Below are 18,958 nucleotides of genomic sequence, written 5' to 3'. Positions count from 1 at the left end.
ATCGCGCCGGAACTACGGCTCCCACAGGGCAGAGCGACGCCGCTCAAGGCACGCCGGGAGTTGTAGTTCACGGACGGCTATATTCCCTGCTCTCTTTCCCTGAGCTCTCGTCCTCCCCACGCGGTAGGTGTCGCTCCGTGTAGCCCCATGCCAGTTTAATGAGGCGCGTTGGATCCGGGGAGATAATGGACTACAGCTCCCAGGATGCTCTGCGAGGGACTTCTGGGCAAAGCTCGGGTGGCCGTCTTCACCGCCTGAGACTCACTGCGCCAGGGGGCAATGTTGATAGTCTCGGTCACGGTGTACAAGGTCCAAGGCGGTTATCTGCGGCGCTAGGTCAGAAGGTGATACAGCACAGCCTGGCTGCATGAAGTGCTCTCCACCTCTCCTAACTCATTCAGTGACTTCTGGCTTCTGTCCCAGTGGTCTGAAGCAGTAATCGTGCTGGACCTACTCACGTTTGCCAGATAGGCACATCTCTTTCCCTAGAGAAACATTGGCATCTAATTGAGACATCTTCCCAGGTCCTAGGAGTGATGCTCACAAGAAGCCCCAAGGTATTTCTCTTTAGGGCCCTTTGGCTACCAGAAGTAACTGAATTACTCCTAGCTACTTGTCCTTTGTAACCCAAAGATGCGCTAAGAATCAGGCTGCAGAGGAGAACGTACATAGAGCAAAGGGAAACCAAAAAGAAGTCCCTGGGATGTTCTGCACTCTGGATATTGTATGAGAGATTGGGTGACATTTGCCCCAGGACCCAGAAAGCCTGAGCCTAGCTCAGTAGGGCCTACAGTCATGTAGGGCTCAACTTAGTCATGTTTCTGGGAAATCTTTCATGCTCTAGAAGTCAGCAAGCTAAAGAGAGGCCATTAAACTCAAGATGCTGTGTGGGGACACCTGTCCAAATGTGGGAGACACCACATTCTGGCAACACTGGAGCAGAATCTGGCATCTGAGCACTCCAAGAGAAGCAGTGGGTTGAACCCACTGACAGGGTGGTTGAAGTTACTGCTAACTCAGCAATGAGCAGTCACTCTATGGCCTCCTCGGTGAGCCCGGCATTATGAAGACAAGATGACAAGGGGCAAGATGGATAATTCATCCAGAAGCCTGACTAGACTGACATCAGTAGGTGAGCCTCATGGTTGAGTCAGAGGAATGGCCAAGATGGATCCAGGATCATCCTTAATGCATGAGGCACCCTGCAGATCACACACCAGGAGACTTTGGGTCATCCCAGGTTGTTGGCTGAGCCCTGATCTATGCTAGTGTAGTATGGGCCAGAAGATAGAACCCTGGTGAGTGGTTAGACAACAGACAGATAGGCACATCTTGCCAGAGTCAAGAAGGGCAGGGACACTTCTGCAGGGACAGAAACCACAGATCAACCCGAGTAGGGACATAGCAGTAAAGTAAAAAGGACCTAGTTTGGGTATAGGTGCCTAGTCTTCCTTGGAAAGTGGAGAAAGGAGGGTCACAAATACAAAGTTGGCCTGGGCTAGGAAATAAGTTCAAGGCCAGAATGGTCAATAGGCTTTGTCTCAGAAAGTAGAGGGGTGAGACATGATGATTAGTGCCTGTAACCACATCACTTGCACTGAGGCAGAAGCAGGCAGATCTCCAAGTTTGAAGGCAGCCAGGAGTAAACAGTGAGATTCTGTGTGTGGGGGTGGGGTGGGGTGGGGTGGGACATACCTATGATTGCCAACACTTGGGAGGTAAAGATAGGAAGATCAGGGCCATCCTTAGTTACACAGTGGTTTGAGGACAACCCAAATCACACAAAGACCCTGTCTCCATAAAAAACAAAAAGGTGTAATATAAAGGTGCACGCTGCAGATATAATTCAGTGAGAGTGCTTGCTTAGCACGTATGAAACCCTAAGCCTAGTGAGAGACTCAGAAGCTATTAGAGTCAAAAATCCCCAATGGATGAGTCCCCAGGAATCTTCATGTGCTTAGGCCTGACTGGCAGCTCAGCCAGTCTGGTCGAAAACTTAAGTTTCTCTGACTTCCATGAGTGACATATGACATAAATCAGAACACTAACCTCACAGTAAACACAAATGGAGGTTCCTGGCTAAAAGTCCTACTGTGTTCTGGGTTTCTACTAGGTTCCAAAATGCTAGCAAGTTCAGGGCAGATATGTCTAGGCAGCTGCCCTGGGTTCTAACCAGGTTGTAAAGCTCCTTCCTGGGTTCACCAATAGTGGGTGTGCCCTGGGGTGGTCAGAGAGGCCAATGTCAATTTAAATTTGCAGAAGTCACGCTCCATTTATGCTGATATTTTATTTTGTTTTGTTTTTTTGAGACAGGGTTTCTCTGTGTCCTGGAACTAGCTCAACAGGCTGGCCTTGAACTCACAGATATCCACCTGCCTCTGCCTCAGAAGTGCAACAGTACCTCCCCGCTTTGTTTTGTTTGAGACACAGTTTCTCTGTGTAATAGCCCTAGCTGTCCTAGAACTCACTTTGTAGACCAGGCTGGTCACAACTCACACAGATCTGCTTGCCTTTGCCTCCAAGGTGTTTGTTTCTAAAATTTTATTATGCATGTAGTGTTCTGTCTGCATGTATGCCTGTAGGCCAGAAGAGGGCACCAGATTTCGATACAGATAGTTGTGAGCCACCATGTGGTTGCTGGGAATTGAACTCAGGACCTCTGGAAGAGCAGCCAGTGCTCTTAATCTCTAAGCCATCTTTCCAGCCACCCTGTTTATGCTGTTTTTAGTAGATGATAATTGACCAACACTGGAAGATAAGAGCAAATTCAGGAGCCAGCTGGAGAAAGGATCTGCCTTGGGAATAGAGTTCTGGTTGCTGCAGGACCAAGAGTTGGCAATCCCCAATGGCCACTCCCTCTATACCCCCTACTATTAGAGGTATAGTGAGGAGCCTGCTAGGGGTTACCAACTTCGGGAATTATCCTCTAGGCATTAGGTTCTTTACAAGAAATTCCTGGACAGCTCTCTCCCTCTCTCCCTCTCTCCCTCTCTTCCTCTCTACCTCTCCCTCTCTCTCTCTCTCTCTCCTGAGACAGGGTTCTAGAACTCACTTTGTAGGCCAGGCTGACCTCGAACTCATGCTGGAATTAAAGGCGTGAGCCACCACCATCCAGAGTGGAATGTTTCTAATAACAACTCATTTAACTGTATGATCCCTTTCCACTATATCCCAAATGGGGAACTGTCTTTCTGGGATTCAGAATCTTCCACTGGGGGTTGACTAGACCATGCTTAATTGGAAACCAAGGTGTGGAGCTGCAAGGCTGTGGTGATGTCCTCATTTCCAGCTTCTTCTAGGGCCTTGCTGGTATCAATCAAATGCCCATGGTCTGCTGCTCTGGTGATACCGTCAGTACTTCTGGAGCCACCCCAAGTCTGCAGAAATTCTTCAGTCCTTCAGACTGACTTTCAAGAGACACACTTGCCCTCTGGCTTTTGCCTATTCTCTTCCCTGCTTTGGTGTTCTGTGCTTCTCCTGGGGCTGTTCCTCCTCCCACTCTCTAAGGCTCTGAATATTTCATCCTTGACACACTACACAGCGGCTCCTCTCAGACATAGGATGTGTAGCCCAGTGGTAAGAGCACTGTGCCGGAGATTTGTGATATCTGCACTAATACTTCCCACTCTGCCCATTTGCCAACCTCACCTGAGGATTACTGTGGCCCTCTTGGGCTGTATTCAGGGCACAAGTCCTGCCAGTAAGGGGTTGTTGGAGGTCACTGGGACCTTGCCTTTAGAAATGAATCTCAGCAGAGCTGCCTACTTCAGGATGCAGACTTTGCCCAGGAAGTAGCCCATCCTAGAGGAGCGATCCTGGGGCCTCAGGATGGCACAACCTGATCAAGGTAGAAAACCAAGGTCTCCCATGGTCTGTACTTAAATGACCAATGTCACCTCCCTAGAAACCTTAGGGAAACAAAGGCCAGGCCCATAACCACCCACCCTGCCACCCCTGTGGAGAAAGGAGCCAGCCTCTGTGTGCGGTAACAGCTTTAATCTGTCATGGCTGACACATGGGACAGGATCCTGCTGGTCTCCCATCCTTCCATGCCCTGGAGAAAGAGCTACTTCTCAGGGAGCTGAAGCAGAAGCTGTGAGCAAGTTGGTAATTGGTGTGTTTCCCAGTGTCTCCTGGAGACCGTGTTTACAGTGAGAACTGCAGGGCAGACAGCAGAGAAGGCCACAAGCCCTTACACAGGACTTGGACCTGGGCACAGAAAGGCAGGGCTCCAGTATTGATATATTATACATATATATATATATATATATATATATTTCATATGTATACACAGATAGTTTTCTCTCTGGAAAGTATTAAAAAATTGATCAACCTTCAGTCTATAAAAAATACCTACTCTACATGATAGAAAAATCTCTCCTCCAAGTTTACACTGATTTACACACAAGGCTTTCCCCAAAATGTACAATACGAGGCAATATCTTAAACCGTAGTGTAGAAGGTCGGTGTGGGGGAGGGGTAGGCAGTGAAGGGACGCAGGGCAGCATGTGTGGGCACAAGCGTACATACATTCACACTTGTGTGCACACTCATGCATGCGCACACGCACACACACACTCACACAGCCTATGGTGTGGTCTCACACGATGTGCCCAGACTCCTGGCTAGTGCTCAGGTTCAGGCCTGAGCTGCACTTGGAGTGGTGCAAGGGCAAGCAGCAAGCCTTCCTCTGCCTCTGGGCCTGTGTGGAACCTCGTCCACCTACCCACCAGCACAATGACTCCTGGGGGACACCCAAGGATTTTAAGTCAAACGCAGAGAAGGAAACTTTGTTCCAGAGGCCTAGACTACTGTCTGGGAAATGTCAACTTATCCCAAGGCAGTCGGTCAGCCTGAGGAGGTGTGGGTCCAGGAGCCAGGGTAGGCCACACCTGAGGAGAAGCAGCACCTGCACCTGGGGTGTTCACCAGTCCAGGAAGTAAGTTCCACAGTCAGCAGGAACTAGCTGTCCCAGCCCCACGAGGACCAGAGCTGATGAGTGACTGTAGCGAGGGTCTGGCCAGAGAATGGCTGTGTGGCTTGGAGGCCCTGGGTCCAAAGGTGAATGGAAGCCCATCTGGTAGGAGAAGGCCTGAGCAGCACAAGGAGAATAGGTGGCCTGTGGCTCCGGACCAGACCAGTGCCATCTTTGCCTGTCTTTCCAGAACTACCACATCTATGTCCAACTTGTGGCTCCTCAGCTTGCATGCCATGTGGGAATGGCCAGGCTTGGGTGGCACCATGTCAACATGAGTGAGAGGCAGCAACTGAGGTGAGGGTTCATTTTCTACCTCTTCCTAACAGGCTGCATAGCAAGAAGAGGGGTGTGCCAAAGCCACTGAGGGGCCCATCCCTGCCTGAGAGACTATCCCCACATATTTGTATTCTGCTGAGCAGACACGGGTGTTGCTGGCTAGGTGAGCTTGTGGTGGGAGCCCAGCCTCATTCCTCACCTGCTGTGGACTTCCCTTTCTTCCTCAGTACTGCCCTCTGCAGCCCTTATCTTTACTCTCCCAGTCCTGCTGCGCGAGGGCTCCCTGGTACACTCTCTAGGCTTGGTAAGCTGTAGGACCTGCTGGTCGGCTTGGCCACTCTCAGGTGCTGTGGAGTCTATCCTCAGCCCAAACCGGGCTAAGATGTCCTACTTGACCTCTAGGATGGATGGGTTGGTCTCCAGGATGGCCACAATAATCCTGTCAATGTAGTCCTGCAGGCGGAAATTGATCTCCTCTTGCTTCTGGATTGCTTCCATGAGCTGCAGAAAAGCAAAGAGTCAGTAAAGGGAGACCAAGAGATGTGTGCAGAAAAACAGGCCTAGGGGTATACAAAGGCAGGACAAGTCACCTCATCTCGGGAGACAGAGCTGATCTCTGCAGCCAATGACTCAGAGAAGGATGTGGAGAAGAGGCTCTTGGCACCCTGGATGCTGAGGGTGATGATCTGCCCATTTAGCTCATCATTTTGCTCCTTCAGGTTGCGGTTGTCCTAGGGGACATGGCAGTGTCACACTGGGCTACACCCCTTGCTGGGACAAGGACCTGCTAGGAAGGACCCCAGCTTGGTTTCCCCTCTCATGCCAGCCCCACAGAAGCCTCTGAGGGTAGGTGGAAAGGCAGAGCACACCTGCTTGAGCCTGCGGACCTCCTGCTCGAGCTCACTCTCCCGTGCACGGCTGTTATATTCCTGCAGGCCCAGGCTGCTGCTGCGGCCCCGTCGTTGCTCCACCTCAAGTCTAAGGAGCTGCAGATGTTCTAGCTGCTTGCGGAGGTCCTCGATCAGCTATGAGGCAACCACAACCACTGGCTGGTCTGACCACCCTCTCCTGGGAGGGTGCTGACCTGTGCTCAAGAGGCTGCTGCATACTAGTGCCCACAGTGTTAGTAAACAAAAGGGGTTCCTGGCCTCCACCAGGGAGCAGGCAACATCAGACAATATGGGAACACGGGAAGGGACAAATGGCCCTGCTCACCTCCTGAGTTGCTTCTTTGTCTCTCTGGAACTGGTGCCGCTCATGGCTCAACTTGTCCCCCATCTTCCTTTTATTCTCCTGTTCTTCACTGAGCCGCTGTGTCAACTCTTCAATCTCATCCAACATCTTCTGCTTCTCCTGTAACAGCAGACACCAGCGTGGACGGGTAGCGGCGCCACTGTACTGGTGTGCACAGCCTAACTCAGTGGCCTATGCTCCAGACCATCCAGTGACACGGTAGGACTGTCTGGACTTACGGTCATTCTGTCAAAGCTGCCCTGCCTTCGGGTCAGAGGACCTTTATATGACCATGATCTAGCCCAGTATCCATGGGGCACTTCTATCTGTTCCTCCTCTGTTTTAGAGGAGTCAGAGCCTAGGTAGGATGGAAATATTCTGGTTTCAGACCTTCCCATAGGTACTCTATGAGGGTGCCTGGAGGGTAGCCTCTCAGTTAAAACTAGAAAAGAAATTAGCAGTACTGCCTCTGCCTGTTGGTGTGCAAGACTGTCTTCCCGCCAACTCAGACATGAGTAGACAGTGTGGGTTCTGGGCCTGCAGATCCTAGGTCTGTGGGAGAGCAGAAAGGCTGGGCGGGGCCAAATGTCTAACAGCAGCTCCTTCATATTTGAGCACAGCAGGGCCAAGTGTTGCCAACCTGCCCCTGCCTCCCTTTTGGAAGGCCATGGCCACATGTCCTGGCTCCATACTGTGTTGATGTGTCAGGCAGAGGGTAGCGGACAGCATTTATTCTAGGCAGGACCTTCCCCACAAGTGCCAAGCCAACAGCTTACCTCCTCCAGGCGCTCGATGTTGGCCTTCAGACAAGGTGTGCAGGACCGCAGCTCGCTGTTCTCCTCATCCAGCTGCTGCAACCTGGGACACAAGAACAGGTTAGGATCCGTTCCCCCTAACTTGTGCCTCCACAGGACAAGGGAAGCCTAGCTCTAGAGAAATACTCACTCACTGGGAGCTGTTTTGTGAACCATAATAATCCCAAATGCCATGGCCAGTTCTTACTTCACCACCCAGCTTTTTTGTTGTCTGTTTTTGTCTTTTGACATAGAATATTATGAGGCCCAGTTTGGCCTCAACCTTCCTGTGTAGACATGGATGACCCTGAATTACTGATCCTCTGGCTTCTATCTCTTAAATGCTGGGAGCACAGGTGTGTGTTACCTTGCACTGACCACGATGGTTTTAAAGGCACTTTGGGTTTAGGAAATTTAGGTTTATAAAAAAGCTGTAGATGCCGGGTGGAGGTGGTGCACACCTTTAATCCCACCACTCGGGAAGCAGGCAGCTATCTGTGAGCTCAAGGCCAGCCTGGTCTACAGAGCAAATTCTAGGATAGGTTCCAAAATTGCAGAGAAACCCTGTCTCGAAAAACATACAAATAAACAACAAAAAAAAAAAAAAAAAAGAAAGGAAGGAAGAAAAGCAAGGCTGTGGACACCGTAGAGCCTCTGTTTTTTCTTGGTAGGGCATCACAACCCATACCCATACACAGATAATCAAATTAATGCACACATTCCACTAAACCCTAGGACTTCACACATCCTTATGTCTTTTATATTCCTATCCCATGGTCTGTGTTTCACCCAGATTATCATATTGTGGCAGTCTTGGACATATATTTTGCAGGATGTGCCTCAAACTAGTTTTTGGTATTTAGAATTGGGGGGATGTGCTTAGGAAAAATTCTTCTATAGTGAGGCCCTTGTCACACTCCCCTGACACCCAGTACTATCATGGGTCACTTGATTAAGCTGTGTCTGCTAGGTCTATATCTCTGCTGGTCCCTTAGTTTACACCCCAAGAGAAGGACCCTATACAAGCTCCTAGAGGGGTGTATGCAGACACTATTTGGTATTTCTCTGGAAGCTGGAAGCAAGACTCTTGTCTTCTATCTACAGACTGACTGTGTGGCTGGGGACTCCTGCCCATCTCATTTACAACATGGCTATCTTCCCACGGGATTGTTACCATAGCCATTTGCAGCTCTGGTCACTGGAAGATCTTTCAGTTGGCTCCAGTATCCCTATGGCACAATTCCAGTGTGTAAGTATATATGGGTATTTCGGTTATCAGTTTCTCCTGGAGTGTGACTGTTAATGTTACCAAACACCCATGGTGTCAGTTCCAAGTGAACATGAAAGTCATTCTACCAAATTCTCTTAAAATAAAAGCTGATGTTTTGGGAGTGGGGGATGAGGTGTCTTTCCTAGGCTGGCCTTATGTTCAACTGAACCTGAGTTTAATACCCAGAACCCACATGGTAGGCGACAACCAGTTCCTACAAGTTGTCCTCTTCACTTTCCCACTTGTACATGCATACACAAACACATAATAAATTAATGTAATTTTAAATTAAAAAGGAAGTTTTCAGCATCTTTCCATATGAGTAGCCCTTTTTCTGTTACTAAGCTTCTCCTCTGCCTCCCAGGTAGACTGGATTTCTGCTGTCTGCTTCGGAGCTTTGCTCACCTGGCCTGCAGGTTCTCGATCTCAATGCTCTTCTCGCGTTCCATCTTACACAGGAGCTCCTTCTGCTTCCTGGTTTCTTCCAGGACCCTCTCCTGGGCTCTGAGTTCCTGCTCCTTCAGCTGCTCTTCCAGGGCATTGGCTCTAAGGGCAAAGGGGAGGAGATATGCATATCTGTGAGGTATACCAAGTTTGTTCTGAGCCATTGTGTACTGACCAGGTAGCAGCTGTCCCAGGGAGGCCACTACAAACTCAGACAAGCGAGGCCTGAAAGAAAGAGCCAGAAAGTGCTGGGGTCTGAGGGCCAGAGCATCCTGTAGAAAGCAAGTGTGACAGCAAGTCCGTACTGCTGAGGCAAATGCAGACTTCGGTGGCGGCACAGTTAGTGTGGTGACACTTGGTACACGTGGACCCTAAAGGCTGTGATTGAGTTGTGCCTAGAGAAGGGGTCGCTCTGCACCTAGTCCCCTCCAGGATCACTTAGAGAAGAGCCCTGCTTAGGCTTGAGGCTCTGGCCTCTTTCCCAGCTTCCTGCAGAAGACAGAGATGGCTATGGGTAATCAATCTCTGAGGGAAGTACTGCCAGCCCCTCCCGCAACTGTCAAAAAGCCCCAGTGTGCACACCTTAGCTCCTTTTTGGTGTCTGAGGAAATAAGAATGGCTTGCTAAGGGGCGAAAAGACTGAAAAACAACTCTCAAAGCCGGTGTGGGGTGCACACCTCTAATACCCACAGAGACAGGCAGATCCTTGAGTTCAAGGCCAGCCTGGTCTATAGAACAAGTTCCAGGACAGCAGGGATACACAGAGAAACCCTGTCTCAAAACAACAACAACAAAACCCCAACTCTTAGAAATGTCAGGGGGTGCGACTCAGAAGTAGAGTGCCTGCTCAGTATACACAGACCCTGGGCTGACTCCAGCAAGGGGCAGAGAGATACACTTAGAGATTAGGAAAATGAAGAAGATTAAAATTTGAGGGTATCTACTGTGACTAAAGGAAGTTATTAAGGCTGATGAGAAAAGAAGAGACTTTAGACAGAGCTTTAGGATTCCCCTGAAGGGCTGGCAAGAGGGCCTGGCAGGTAAAGGTGCTTGCCATCAAGCCTAACTACCTGAACTTGAGTCCCAGAAACAACAGGGTGGAAAGAAAGGACCAACTGCCTCAGTCTACACACACATACACACATACACACACACACACACACACACACACACACACACACACACACTCCTCAGAGTTAACAACTGACAATCAATGCTCAGCACAGAAACCTTTTGGTCACTTGGAGACATGCAGGGAATGTGAAGATCAGCAGCAAGGACTCCATCTAGGAAGCTCGGCCACATTCAGAGCACGTCTCCAGGGCTCCACCTCCTAAGTGCTGGGATTACAGGCCAACAACCCCAGACTTGGCTCCTTTTCCTTTCTTTTTTAAATACTTATTTTTAGTTTATGTGCATGTGTGTTCTGCTTGCATGTATGCAAGTGTGCACGTGTGCCTTGTGCCCACAAGGTAAGACATGCAGGAGCTCAAGTTATAGACAGCTGTGAGCGCTGTGCAGGTGCTGGGAACTGAACTCAAGTCCTCTGCAAAAGGAGCAAGTGCAGCGTCTCCAACCCCTTGGTTTCTTTTAATTTCTTCTCCCTTCCTCTCCTTGTTTTTTGAAACAGGGTGTCACTCTTTAGCTCAGGCTGGTTTCGACTTACCATCTTCCTGCCTCTTCTCTTCTGCTCTACACAGACAGCAATGGTGCCTCATTTCTCCTCGCCCATGTGAGGAGACCACACTACTGGTCTTCCTGTTCAGTTTACTTTGTGCCACTTGAAAAGGTTGAGGTCTGCAGAGGTCAAGCCCTGCACAGGACCCCTTACCTGTTTCTCTAGGACATCACTCTGCCCTCAGCTGCATGGCCCCTACTGCTGTCCTCTGACCCTGGACAACCATGTAAGGCACTGACTCCGTTTCCTCGTCTGCCTCCCAGTTACTGAAGGATAAACGAGGGGAGCAAGAGTCTCGAGAACCTCGAGACAGGACCAATGCCAAGGCTGGAGTGTTTCCCTCAGGGCAGGCTCTCAGAGTCATCAGAGGCTCCCGTACTATGAACTGGCTGCAGATGGACCAGGTGCTGAAGAAACTGACCTACAGCCTTAAACCTAGCACTTGGGAGGCAGAGGCAGGTGGATCTCTATGACTTCGAGGCCAGCCTGGTCTACAAAGTGAGTTTCAGGACAGCCAAGGATACACAGAGAAACCCTGTCTCAAAGAACCAAACCAAAGCAAAACCAAGGAAAGCCAGGACACGGATGTATGAAGGCTCTGGGTGCAGCAATGTCCCCCACTCTGTGGATCTGTCTTGACTCAGAGACGCATACAGCACATGCTCCACTGCTGAGCCACTCTCCACATGGATTTATTTACTGCTTATCATTTGAAAGATTTATTTTATTTTTATTTTATGTGGGTGTTTTGACTGCATGAATATTTGTGGACCACATGTGTACAGTGTCTGTGGAGGCCAAGAGAAGTATTGGATCCTCTGAAACTGGATTAACAGACAGTTACGGGCTGCAATGCAAGTTCTGGTAATCAAACCTGGATCCCCTCAGCTGCTGAGCCATCTCTCCAACACCTTGTTTAAAAATTTTAAATTCTCTGTGTGTGCAAACATGTGCATACATGTTTTGTGTGTGCGTATGGAAGGAGAAGAACACTTCAGTTGTCATCCCGTCCACTTCTTGTGGCGCTCACTGATTAATTTGTACTGGCTGCCAGCAAGCCCCAAGGATCCTCCTCTTTCTACCTCCTCAAGAGATGGCTCAGAGGTTAAGAACAATAGTTGCTCTTTCAGAGGTACTGAATTCAATTCCCAGCAACCACATGGTACCTCAAAAACACCTGTGATAAGATCTGGTGCTCTCTTCTGTACAGTACACTGTATACATAATAAATAAATCTTTAAAAAAGTGTACGCCCTCATGCCTAGCATTCACATGGATTGCGGACATAATCCAGGTCCCCATGTTTGCCAAGGCAAGCACTTGACTGACTGAGCTATCCCCCTAGTACTATTGCATACAGCTTAGGTTGGTCGTGGACACACTATACAGTCAAGAATAACCTTGAACTCACAATACTCCTGTACTTCCCAAGTATTTGGATTGTGCATATGCATCACAATGGCCAGTTCTCTGTTTTATAGTTTACTGCTTCTGGTGGATTAGAACTGTCTTGCTAGCACGCAGGCATGTAGTGCCCTCGCTCCCTTTTCTGGGGCCCTACCATCTATAATGATGTGGCAGTATCTGCCAAGGTAGACTACTCAGGTCAGAGCTTCAGATCAACCTGCCGCAGTCCTCGGGCCACGCCTGGCACTCACGGAGCACCTGAGTGGATGGAGAGCACTAAGCTAGTTCTCTGCAGGATCTGCTTGCTGAGGAGAAGCACACAGGGCGAGAGTGAAGCTGTGATGGTGCCAGGCCACGGCCGCACTCACCTGTGCCGCGGCCGCACTCACCTGTGCCACGGCCGCACTCACCTGTGTACCAGCTGTAGGTTCTCTTGCCTCAGCCTGCCATGCTGCTCCCCGGCAGCTGCACTATCTTTCTCCAGCTCTGACACACGCCTCTCCAGGAAGACAACCTAGGCAAAGAGATAAATGCTTGAGGAACAAGCAGAAAGAGGCAGAAGCTGTGGCCCCAAGGGAGCATCTGGGAGCCAGCGTGGGAATTCCCATGCCCACCTGCTGAGTAGGAGTCAAGCACATCCTTACAGACTATCTCAGAAACCTACAACAGTGCAGCTCCCTGCACTGTGACAGGGTCACAGTCAACTAAACAGAACAAGACAAATGTCATTGAGAAATTCGAGCCAAAGGGTACCAAGAGTACCTTCTGGTTTGTGCATGGGACCATGAGGCTCACCCAGACACACATTACATGTCAGAATCAACTGACAGATAAAACACACAGAGGCGGCCCAGATGTCTGGGGACAGTAGGGACAGAAAGGGCCATGTCTCAGTCTTCTCCTCCTTTAGCCTCAGAATACAATATAAGACCCTGAAGATGCTGAGGAGAAGGGGACAGCAAAGGTGAGGCTGGGAGCAGTGAGAGGTGAAGCATGGCAGAGAAGAGGCCTGGTAGAAACAGGAGCAGCCAAGGCAGGTTCAAGGGGGGGGTGGGCAGGTAGGGTGTCAAGACAAAGGGGCACAGGTGACTGAAGGCAGAGCACAGAGGAGGTCAGATGGCTGGGAAAACCTAAGTGGAAATCGTGAGTGCAGTGTGAGGAAAGGCAGGTGTACAGGCAAGTGAGGTACGGTACAGAGGAAGTAAGGGGAGCTGGAAGATGGGTGAGATAAGGCACAAGGGAAGGCAAAGCCAGGCACAGATGCCTGGCAGGTACAGGAAGAACCACGTAGGGCCGCCGCCGCCCTTACTAGACTCAGACTGGCCCTTGGCAAAGGAGCAAGGCCACAGTGAGGCTCCAGGTCAGGCTGTGGCAATATACAAAAGGCAAGCTCATGGTGGAGTTTGAGATGAGAATGCACTAAGGGCTCAAGTACTGGAATAGCTGGTGTGATGGGCATTCTTGTATGCCAGCCTGACTATATCTGAAATGAACTACAACCCAAGCAGCTGAGCACACCTGGGAGTCCCAGCCTAGGAGGCAGTCAGCAGTTAAACTTGGGATGGGGACGTGTGGAAGGAGCCTATTGGAGCTGAGGACTTGGGACCCTCAGGTTCTCAAGGACTTCTCACCTGAGGAAGTCATTCTTTCCACCTCAGCAGAAGATGTACTCCCACCCCAACACTCTGAAATACTGCTGATTATGCCTTTGACTGAAGAAATTAATCCTTCACTGCCTGCTAAACCAGCAGTGATTTTTGTCTCAAAGAGATGCCAGGCAACACAACACTTACGTTCCTCATGGCTGACCAATAGCTACCTCTAGACCCGTAACTAGACTTAAAGCTAAGCGGGCTCTAGAGGGGAGGTGGAAAGTGTAATCCACGAGGAGGTGCACCATACTACCAAAGAGCTTAATGAGTTTACTAGTTCATTCAAGCAGAAGTCTGGAGAATATGTGTGGGAATTTATTTTTGTATTTTCAGGACAGGTTTCTCTGTATAACCATGACTGTCCTAAAACTAGCTCTATAGAGCAGGCTGGCCTCAAACTCACAGAGATCTGCATAGCTCTGCCTCCTGAGTGCTGGGTTTATGGTGTGAGCCACTATCACCTGGCAAGGAAATGGGTTTTAAGAGTATGGGATAATGGTGGAAGGAACATGAAACTAGATCAGGCTGAGGTTACTGACATGGGCCCACTGATGGAGATTCTCGGTTTAATATAGAAGCTCCCACAGTTAAAAAAGGTGTCAAAAGTTTTTTTGAATGGTTGGCTGAAACATTTGTCAAAAGATGGTCCACTGACAAGGAGTTGGAGATGCTGATACCCTTGGCTTAGTGTTGACGAAGGGACTTTTAGGCTCAGGGAAATGGCGATGCTAGAGTGGACACACTGTGTAAACCTAAGCCTTCACAATGGGAAGGCCCCGAAGACACGGCCTTCACTAGCTGTATACGATGAAGAATGGTGAGGGGCACCAGCACATTTGAAGAGCTTTGTTGTCGCCCTTCTCCTTGTGCCAGACCTTAGCTTGGAAGAATGAAATACAAGGGGTTTAGGGCCAGGTGGCAGCACTGAACTGCCAAAGGCAGGGTGATCTAGTTATTGTAATGGTCAGCACAAAGGAACTTTTATGGTAGCATGAATCACATATGAACCTTTAGTACAGGCTAATCAGTCAAAATGTTCCCAGGCATGAAACAGATAAGAAGCCTACTGCGCTTTTGTTTGATCTGTATAAGTAGAAAAATTCTCAAAGGAAAGAAAGGCTATATTGGATCATGGCAAAGGGGAATCTAGGCCTGTGAACCAATTGCCAGTTTGCAGATCCAGAACCCCTTGAATGAAGGGATGTCCAGGTCCCCTGAGGAAGGACCTTGATAAAATACATAAGAGTTTTACTGTTAGCCTTTCTCCAGTCCTTCCCCCAGAGGGTCCTGCGGCCTTTTCCAAGAGGAACTGTACACTGGGGGAAAGGTAACAATCAGATTTTCTGGGGTCCGTTGGACATTGGTTTTGAGTTGATGCTGATTCCAGAAGACCCCAAGAAACATTTCTGGGCCTCCGGTTAGAGAAAGGGCTTATGGAGGTCAGGTGATTTTAATGGAATTTTTCTATAGTCTGACTCACAGAAGGTCCAGGTCCTAGGCTGATCCTGTGGTTATTATATGATCCAGCAGAGCCTGAAACCCTTAAGCCAACAGGCTAAAAAAAGAAGTCGTTAGGAGGGATGATTGATCCAGATTACCAAGGGGAAACTGGATTGCTTCTCCACAATGGAGGTAAAAAAGATTATGTGTGGAGTGTGGGTGATTCTTTAGGGCATCTGTCTCTTGGTGCTACCATGTCCTAGGAATAAAATCAATGTGAAACTGTAACAGCCTAATCCAGACAGGATAACAAAGGACACAGACCCTTTAGGAATGAAGGTGTGGGCCACTCCTCCAGGAAAAGAGCCAAGATCTACTAAAGTTGCTTACTGAGGATGGAAGAAATACAGAATGGGTAGCCAAGGAAGGTAGTTATAAATACTAGCTCAGGGCACATGTCCAGTTGCAGAAACAAGAATTATAGTTAACATTAGTATTTCTATCCTATTTTGTTAAGAACGATGTTATTCAGATATTTATGTTTTCCTTCCTCAATTTCTGTTTCTTTACCATGAAATATAACATCAACTAGGAGGTGATGGCGCACGCCTTTAATCCTAGCACTTAGGAGGCAGAGGCAGGTGAATCTCTATGAGTTCTAGGCCTGTCTGGTCTCAAACTCCCAGAGATCTGCCTGTCTCTGCCTTCCAAGTGCTGGGATTAAAGGTACCACTACTGCCCCCAGCTGGGGATTTTTTTTCTTAATTAAAGCATTTGAAGTGGGAAGACTCAAATTTAATCTGGGTCACACCTTCTGCTGGCAGCCGCTATAAGGACATGGAAGAAGAAAGCTTGTTCTTTGCCTGCTCATTCCCAATCTTTCAGTCCATCCCTTCACTGGCATCAGAGCCCACTTTTTCGTGGGTTTATTCTAATAATAATAATAATCCTAATAAGGATTCTGGCTTATTCTAAGATCCAGCCTTGTGGACTGAACTAACTACTGGATTTTTTGCCCTTCCTTTGGTAGATGGCTTGCTGGACTAGCTGGACCACAGACTAAACTGTTCTAACGAGAGGGAGAGAATCCTAAATTCTGTTTCCTTGTAGAACCCTCATGGCTGTTTTACAATGTGAGTTCTCAGCTGCTGCTCCAGCGCCATACCTGCCTGCCTGTTACGATGCCTCCTGCCACGATGGTGATGGGCTCCTATCCCTCTGGAACTGTAACTCCAAATCAACTCTTTCTTCTGGAAGTTGCTTTGGTCATGGTATCTTATTACAGTAATAGTGTCAGGTCTAAAAGAAACTCAGGACAAATGGCTAACTGTGGTTCCTACTAGCATAGCAAAGTATCTGTGAGCCTCTAGGCTCCCTCAGTACCTGTGGCTCCTCTCAGCTCTCCACCCCTGCCATGCTCTACTCTAAAATTCTCCAGCTTTCCCTTCCCCCAGCTTTTTATTCCTATGTAACTCATTTTGGTCATGAGCTCTCTTGCCCTCTTGGCTTTCTCCAGGCCCCCTCTCTTTTCTCTCCCCCTCCTGAAATGGCCCACTTTAGTCTGCTGGTCATGTTCACTACTTTCTCTCCTGCTCTGGAGTCTTCCAAAGGCCTCTGGCTATGCTTCCCCCCTCATATCTACAATAAAAACCTTCTCCTCAACCATCGGAGCAGTCAGATCCTTATTTCATTCCAATAGAAAAATAACTAAGGTGGAAGCTGGTACCAGGGTGTGGGCTACTTCTGTCACAGGCCTGACCATGCTGCTTTAGGAAGACTGTCAGACATTGGGACTCAGAAAGGGTTGAATGCTACAGACGGAGTTTAATCACCCATCCTAGGAGGAGCTGGGAAGACAGCAATGCTGAGAGCAATGTGGACTATGGAGGCACAGAAAGAGGGAAAGAATATTAGTAAGTGGGCTAGAGACCATTCTTATGGTATTTTAACAAAGAATGTGGCCGCCTTTAACCCATATCCTAAGAATCTGCCTGAAACTAAACTGAAAACTAATTAATTATTTTGGCAGAGGAGATTTCAAGATGGCTTAATACTGACTCCACTGTGTGGTTGTTAGCTATTACCTTTATGCAGGTCTATAGTGGGGCAAAAAGAAATAAAAAATGTACAGTATGAAGAAGAAAAGAAAACCAGGAAACAACGTTAGAGCCAGGGTTTGTGCTGAAAGAGATAGAGAGGCCGATGAGAAATGGAATAAAGGAGGGGTGCCTCAGGGCAAGACCCCCACCCCCCAGCTGTGCTTCCAATTGACAAAAATGAAATGCCTGAAGACTTTTCTGCTACAAAGCAACAAGAAATGTGCCGTACTGGAGGGGACCAGGTTCCATCCCAACTCCATGTGGTTCTGGCTTTAGTCATGAAGAGTACATGAGTGAAGGATTAGGGACTCTTGCTCCAAGGTTAAAGACCGCAGCTGAGGTCAGGCATGTGGCAGGGAAACTGAAAGTGAAGCCTTGGAAACTCTGGGATGTTGGAGATGCCAAAGCCATGAGATGTCTGCCTGTGAGAGCTGCATCCAGGGGGCAGAGCCAGCCCGAGAGAGAGAAGTGTGCTGCAGTCAGGAAGGTTGGAAGGGTGGCGTCATCTCAGCCCTTGGACAGTGGACATGGAGCTACAGGATTTGGAGCTTGCCCTGCTAGGTTTTGGTCTTGCTTTGGTTTAGTATTCCCCATTGTGCCCCTATTGCTCTATTCTGGAATGGTAATATATTCTATGCTATTGCATGCTAGAAATATGTGATTTCCTTTTTGTGTTTATACGGGTTATTATTAAGAGATTACAGATGGGCGGTGGTGGTGTCTGCCTTTAATCCTAACACTCAGGACACAGAGGCAGACAGATGTTTGTGAATTTGAGGCCAGCCTGGTCTACATATCAAGTTCCAGGACAGCCAGGGCTACACAGAGAAACCCTGTGTGGAAAATAGAGATAGAGATAGAGAGAGAGAGAGGGAGGGAGGGAGGGAGGGAGGGAGGGAGGGAGGGGGAGATAGGGAGGGAGAGAGGGAGAGAGGGAGAGAAAGAGGGAGAGAGGGAGAGAGGGAGAGGGAGAGAGAGGGAGAGAGGGAGAGAAAGAGGGAGACAGGGAGAGAGGGAGAGGGAGAGAGGGAGAGAAAGAGGGAGAGAGGGAGAGAAAGAGGGAGAGAGGGAGAGGGAGAGAGGGAGAGAAAGAGGGAGAGAGGAGAGAGAGAAGACAGAGGGAGAGAGGAAGGGAGAGAGTGAGGCTCAGAGAGTTTCTGAACTTTGAATTTGGGTTAAGACTGTTAAAGATGATGGGATGTTGAAGACGGACTAAATGCATTCTGCATTATGGTATGACTACAAAAGTATGGGTCCAAGGGGTGAAATGTGGTTTGAATGAGAATGGCCCCCATAGGCTTGTATATTTGAATAGCTGGTCCCCAGCTGAAGGAACTGTTTGGGAAGGATGGGGGTGTGGTCTTGTTGAAGGAGGTGTATCCCTGAGGCAGATGCTGAGTTTCCAAAGGCCCACCCACTTCCAGTTAGCTCACTCTGCCTCATGGTTGTGTCTCAAAATGTGAGTTCTTAGTTTCTGCTCCAGTATCACGCCAGCCTGCCTGCTGCCATGTTCCCAGTCATCTGAGTTCCAGGTAAATTATCTCTGGCTTGGTACTCCCCTGAAATGACTCACATAAAGGAACCTGGGGCAATCTCACACAGCAACTAATGGCAATCTGTTGAGATAGTTCACTGGGCCCTTGCTACCAAACCTCACAACTTGAGTTCTGTCCCTGGAACCCATATG

The 18,958-nt window shown here is 48.9% G+C and overlaps 1 protein-coding gene across 3 annotated transcripts in view; it reads right to left on the bottom strand.

Annotated features, from left to right (window-relative positions):
- Positions 1–3,977: 3,977 nt before the first annotated feature.
- Rab11fip3 (RAB11 family interacting protein 3) overlaps positions 3,978–18,958 on the bottom strand; it is a 78,105-nt gene continuing 63,124 nt past the window's right edge. For all 3 annotated transcript variants that reach the window (XM_038327908.1, XM_038327909.1, XM_038327911.1), the window contains 7 exons: positions 12,491–12,594; positions 8,957–9,097; positions 7,264–7,345; positions 6,470–6,607; positions 6,124–6,279; positions 5,845–5,985; positions 3,978–5,755 (listed from right to left, as the gene is read on the bottom strand). In XM_038327908.1, coding sequence (XP_038183836.1) covers positions 5,642–5,755; positions 5,845–5,985; positions 6,124–6,279; positions 6,470–6,607; positions 7,264–7,345; positions 8,957–9,097; positions 12,491–12,594 — 876 coding nt within the window. In that variant the 3' untranslated portion in view covers positions 3,978–5,641. The remainder of the gene's footprint in view (positions 5,756–5,844; positions 5,986–6,123; positions 6,280–6,469; positions 6,608–7,263; positions 7,346–8,956; positions 9,098–12,490; positions 12,595–18,958) is intronic.

This window comes from Arvicola amphibius, chromosome 4 (genome assembly GCF_903992535.2).
Source record: "Arvicola amphibius chromosome 4, mArvAmp1.2, whole genome shotgun sequence".
NCBI classification, from domain to species: domain Eukaryota; kingdom Metazoa; phylum Chordata; class Mammalia; order Rodentia; family Cricetidae; genus Arvicola; species Arvicola amphibius.
This window is presented reverse-complemented; position numbering and strand designations above follow the sequence as displayed.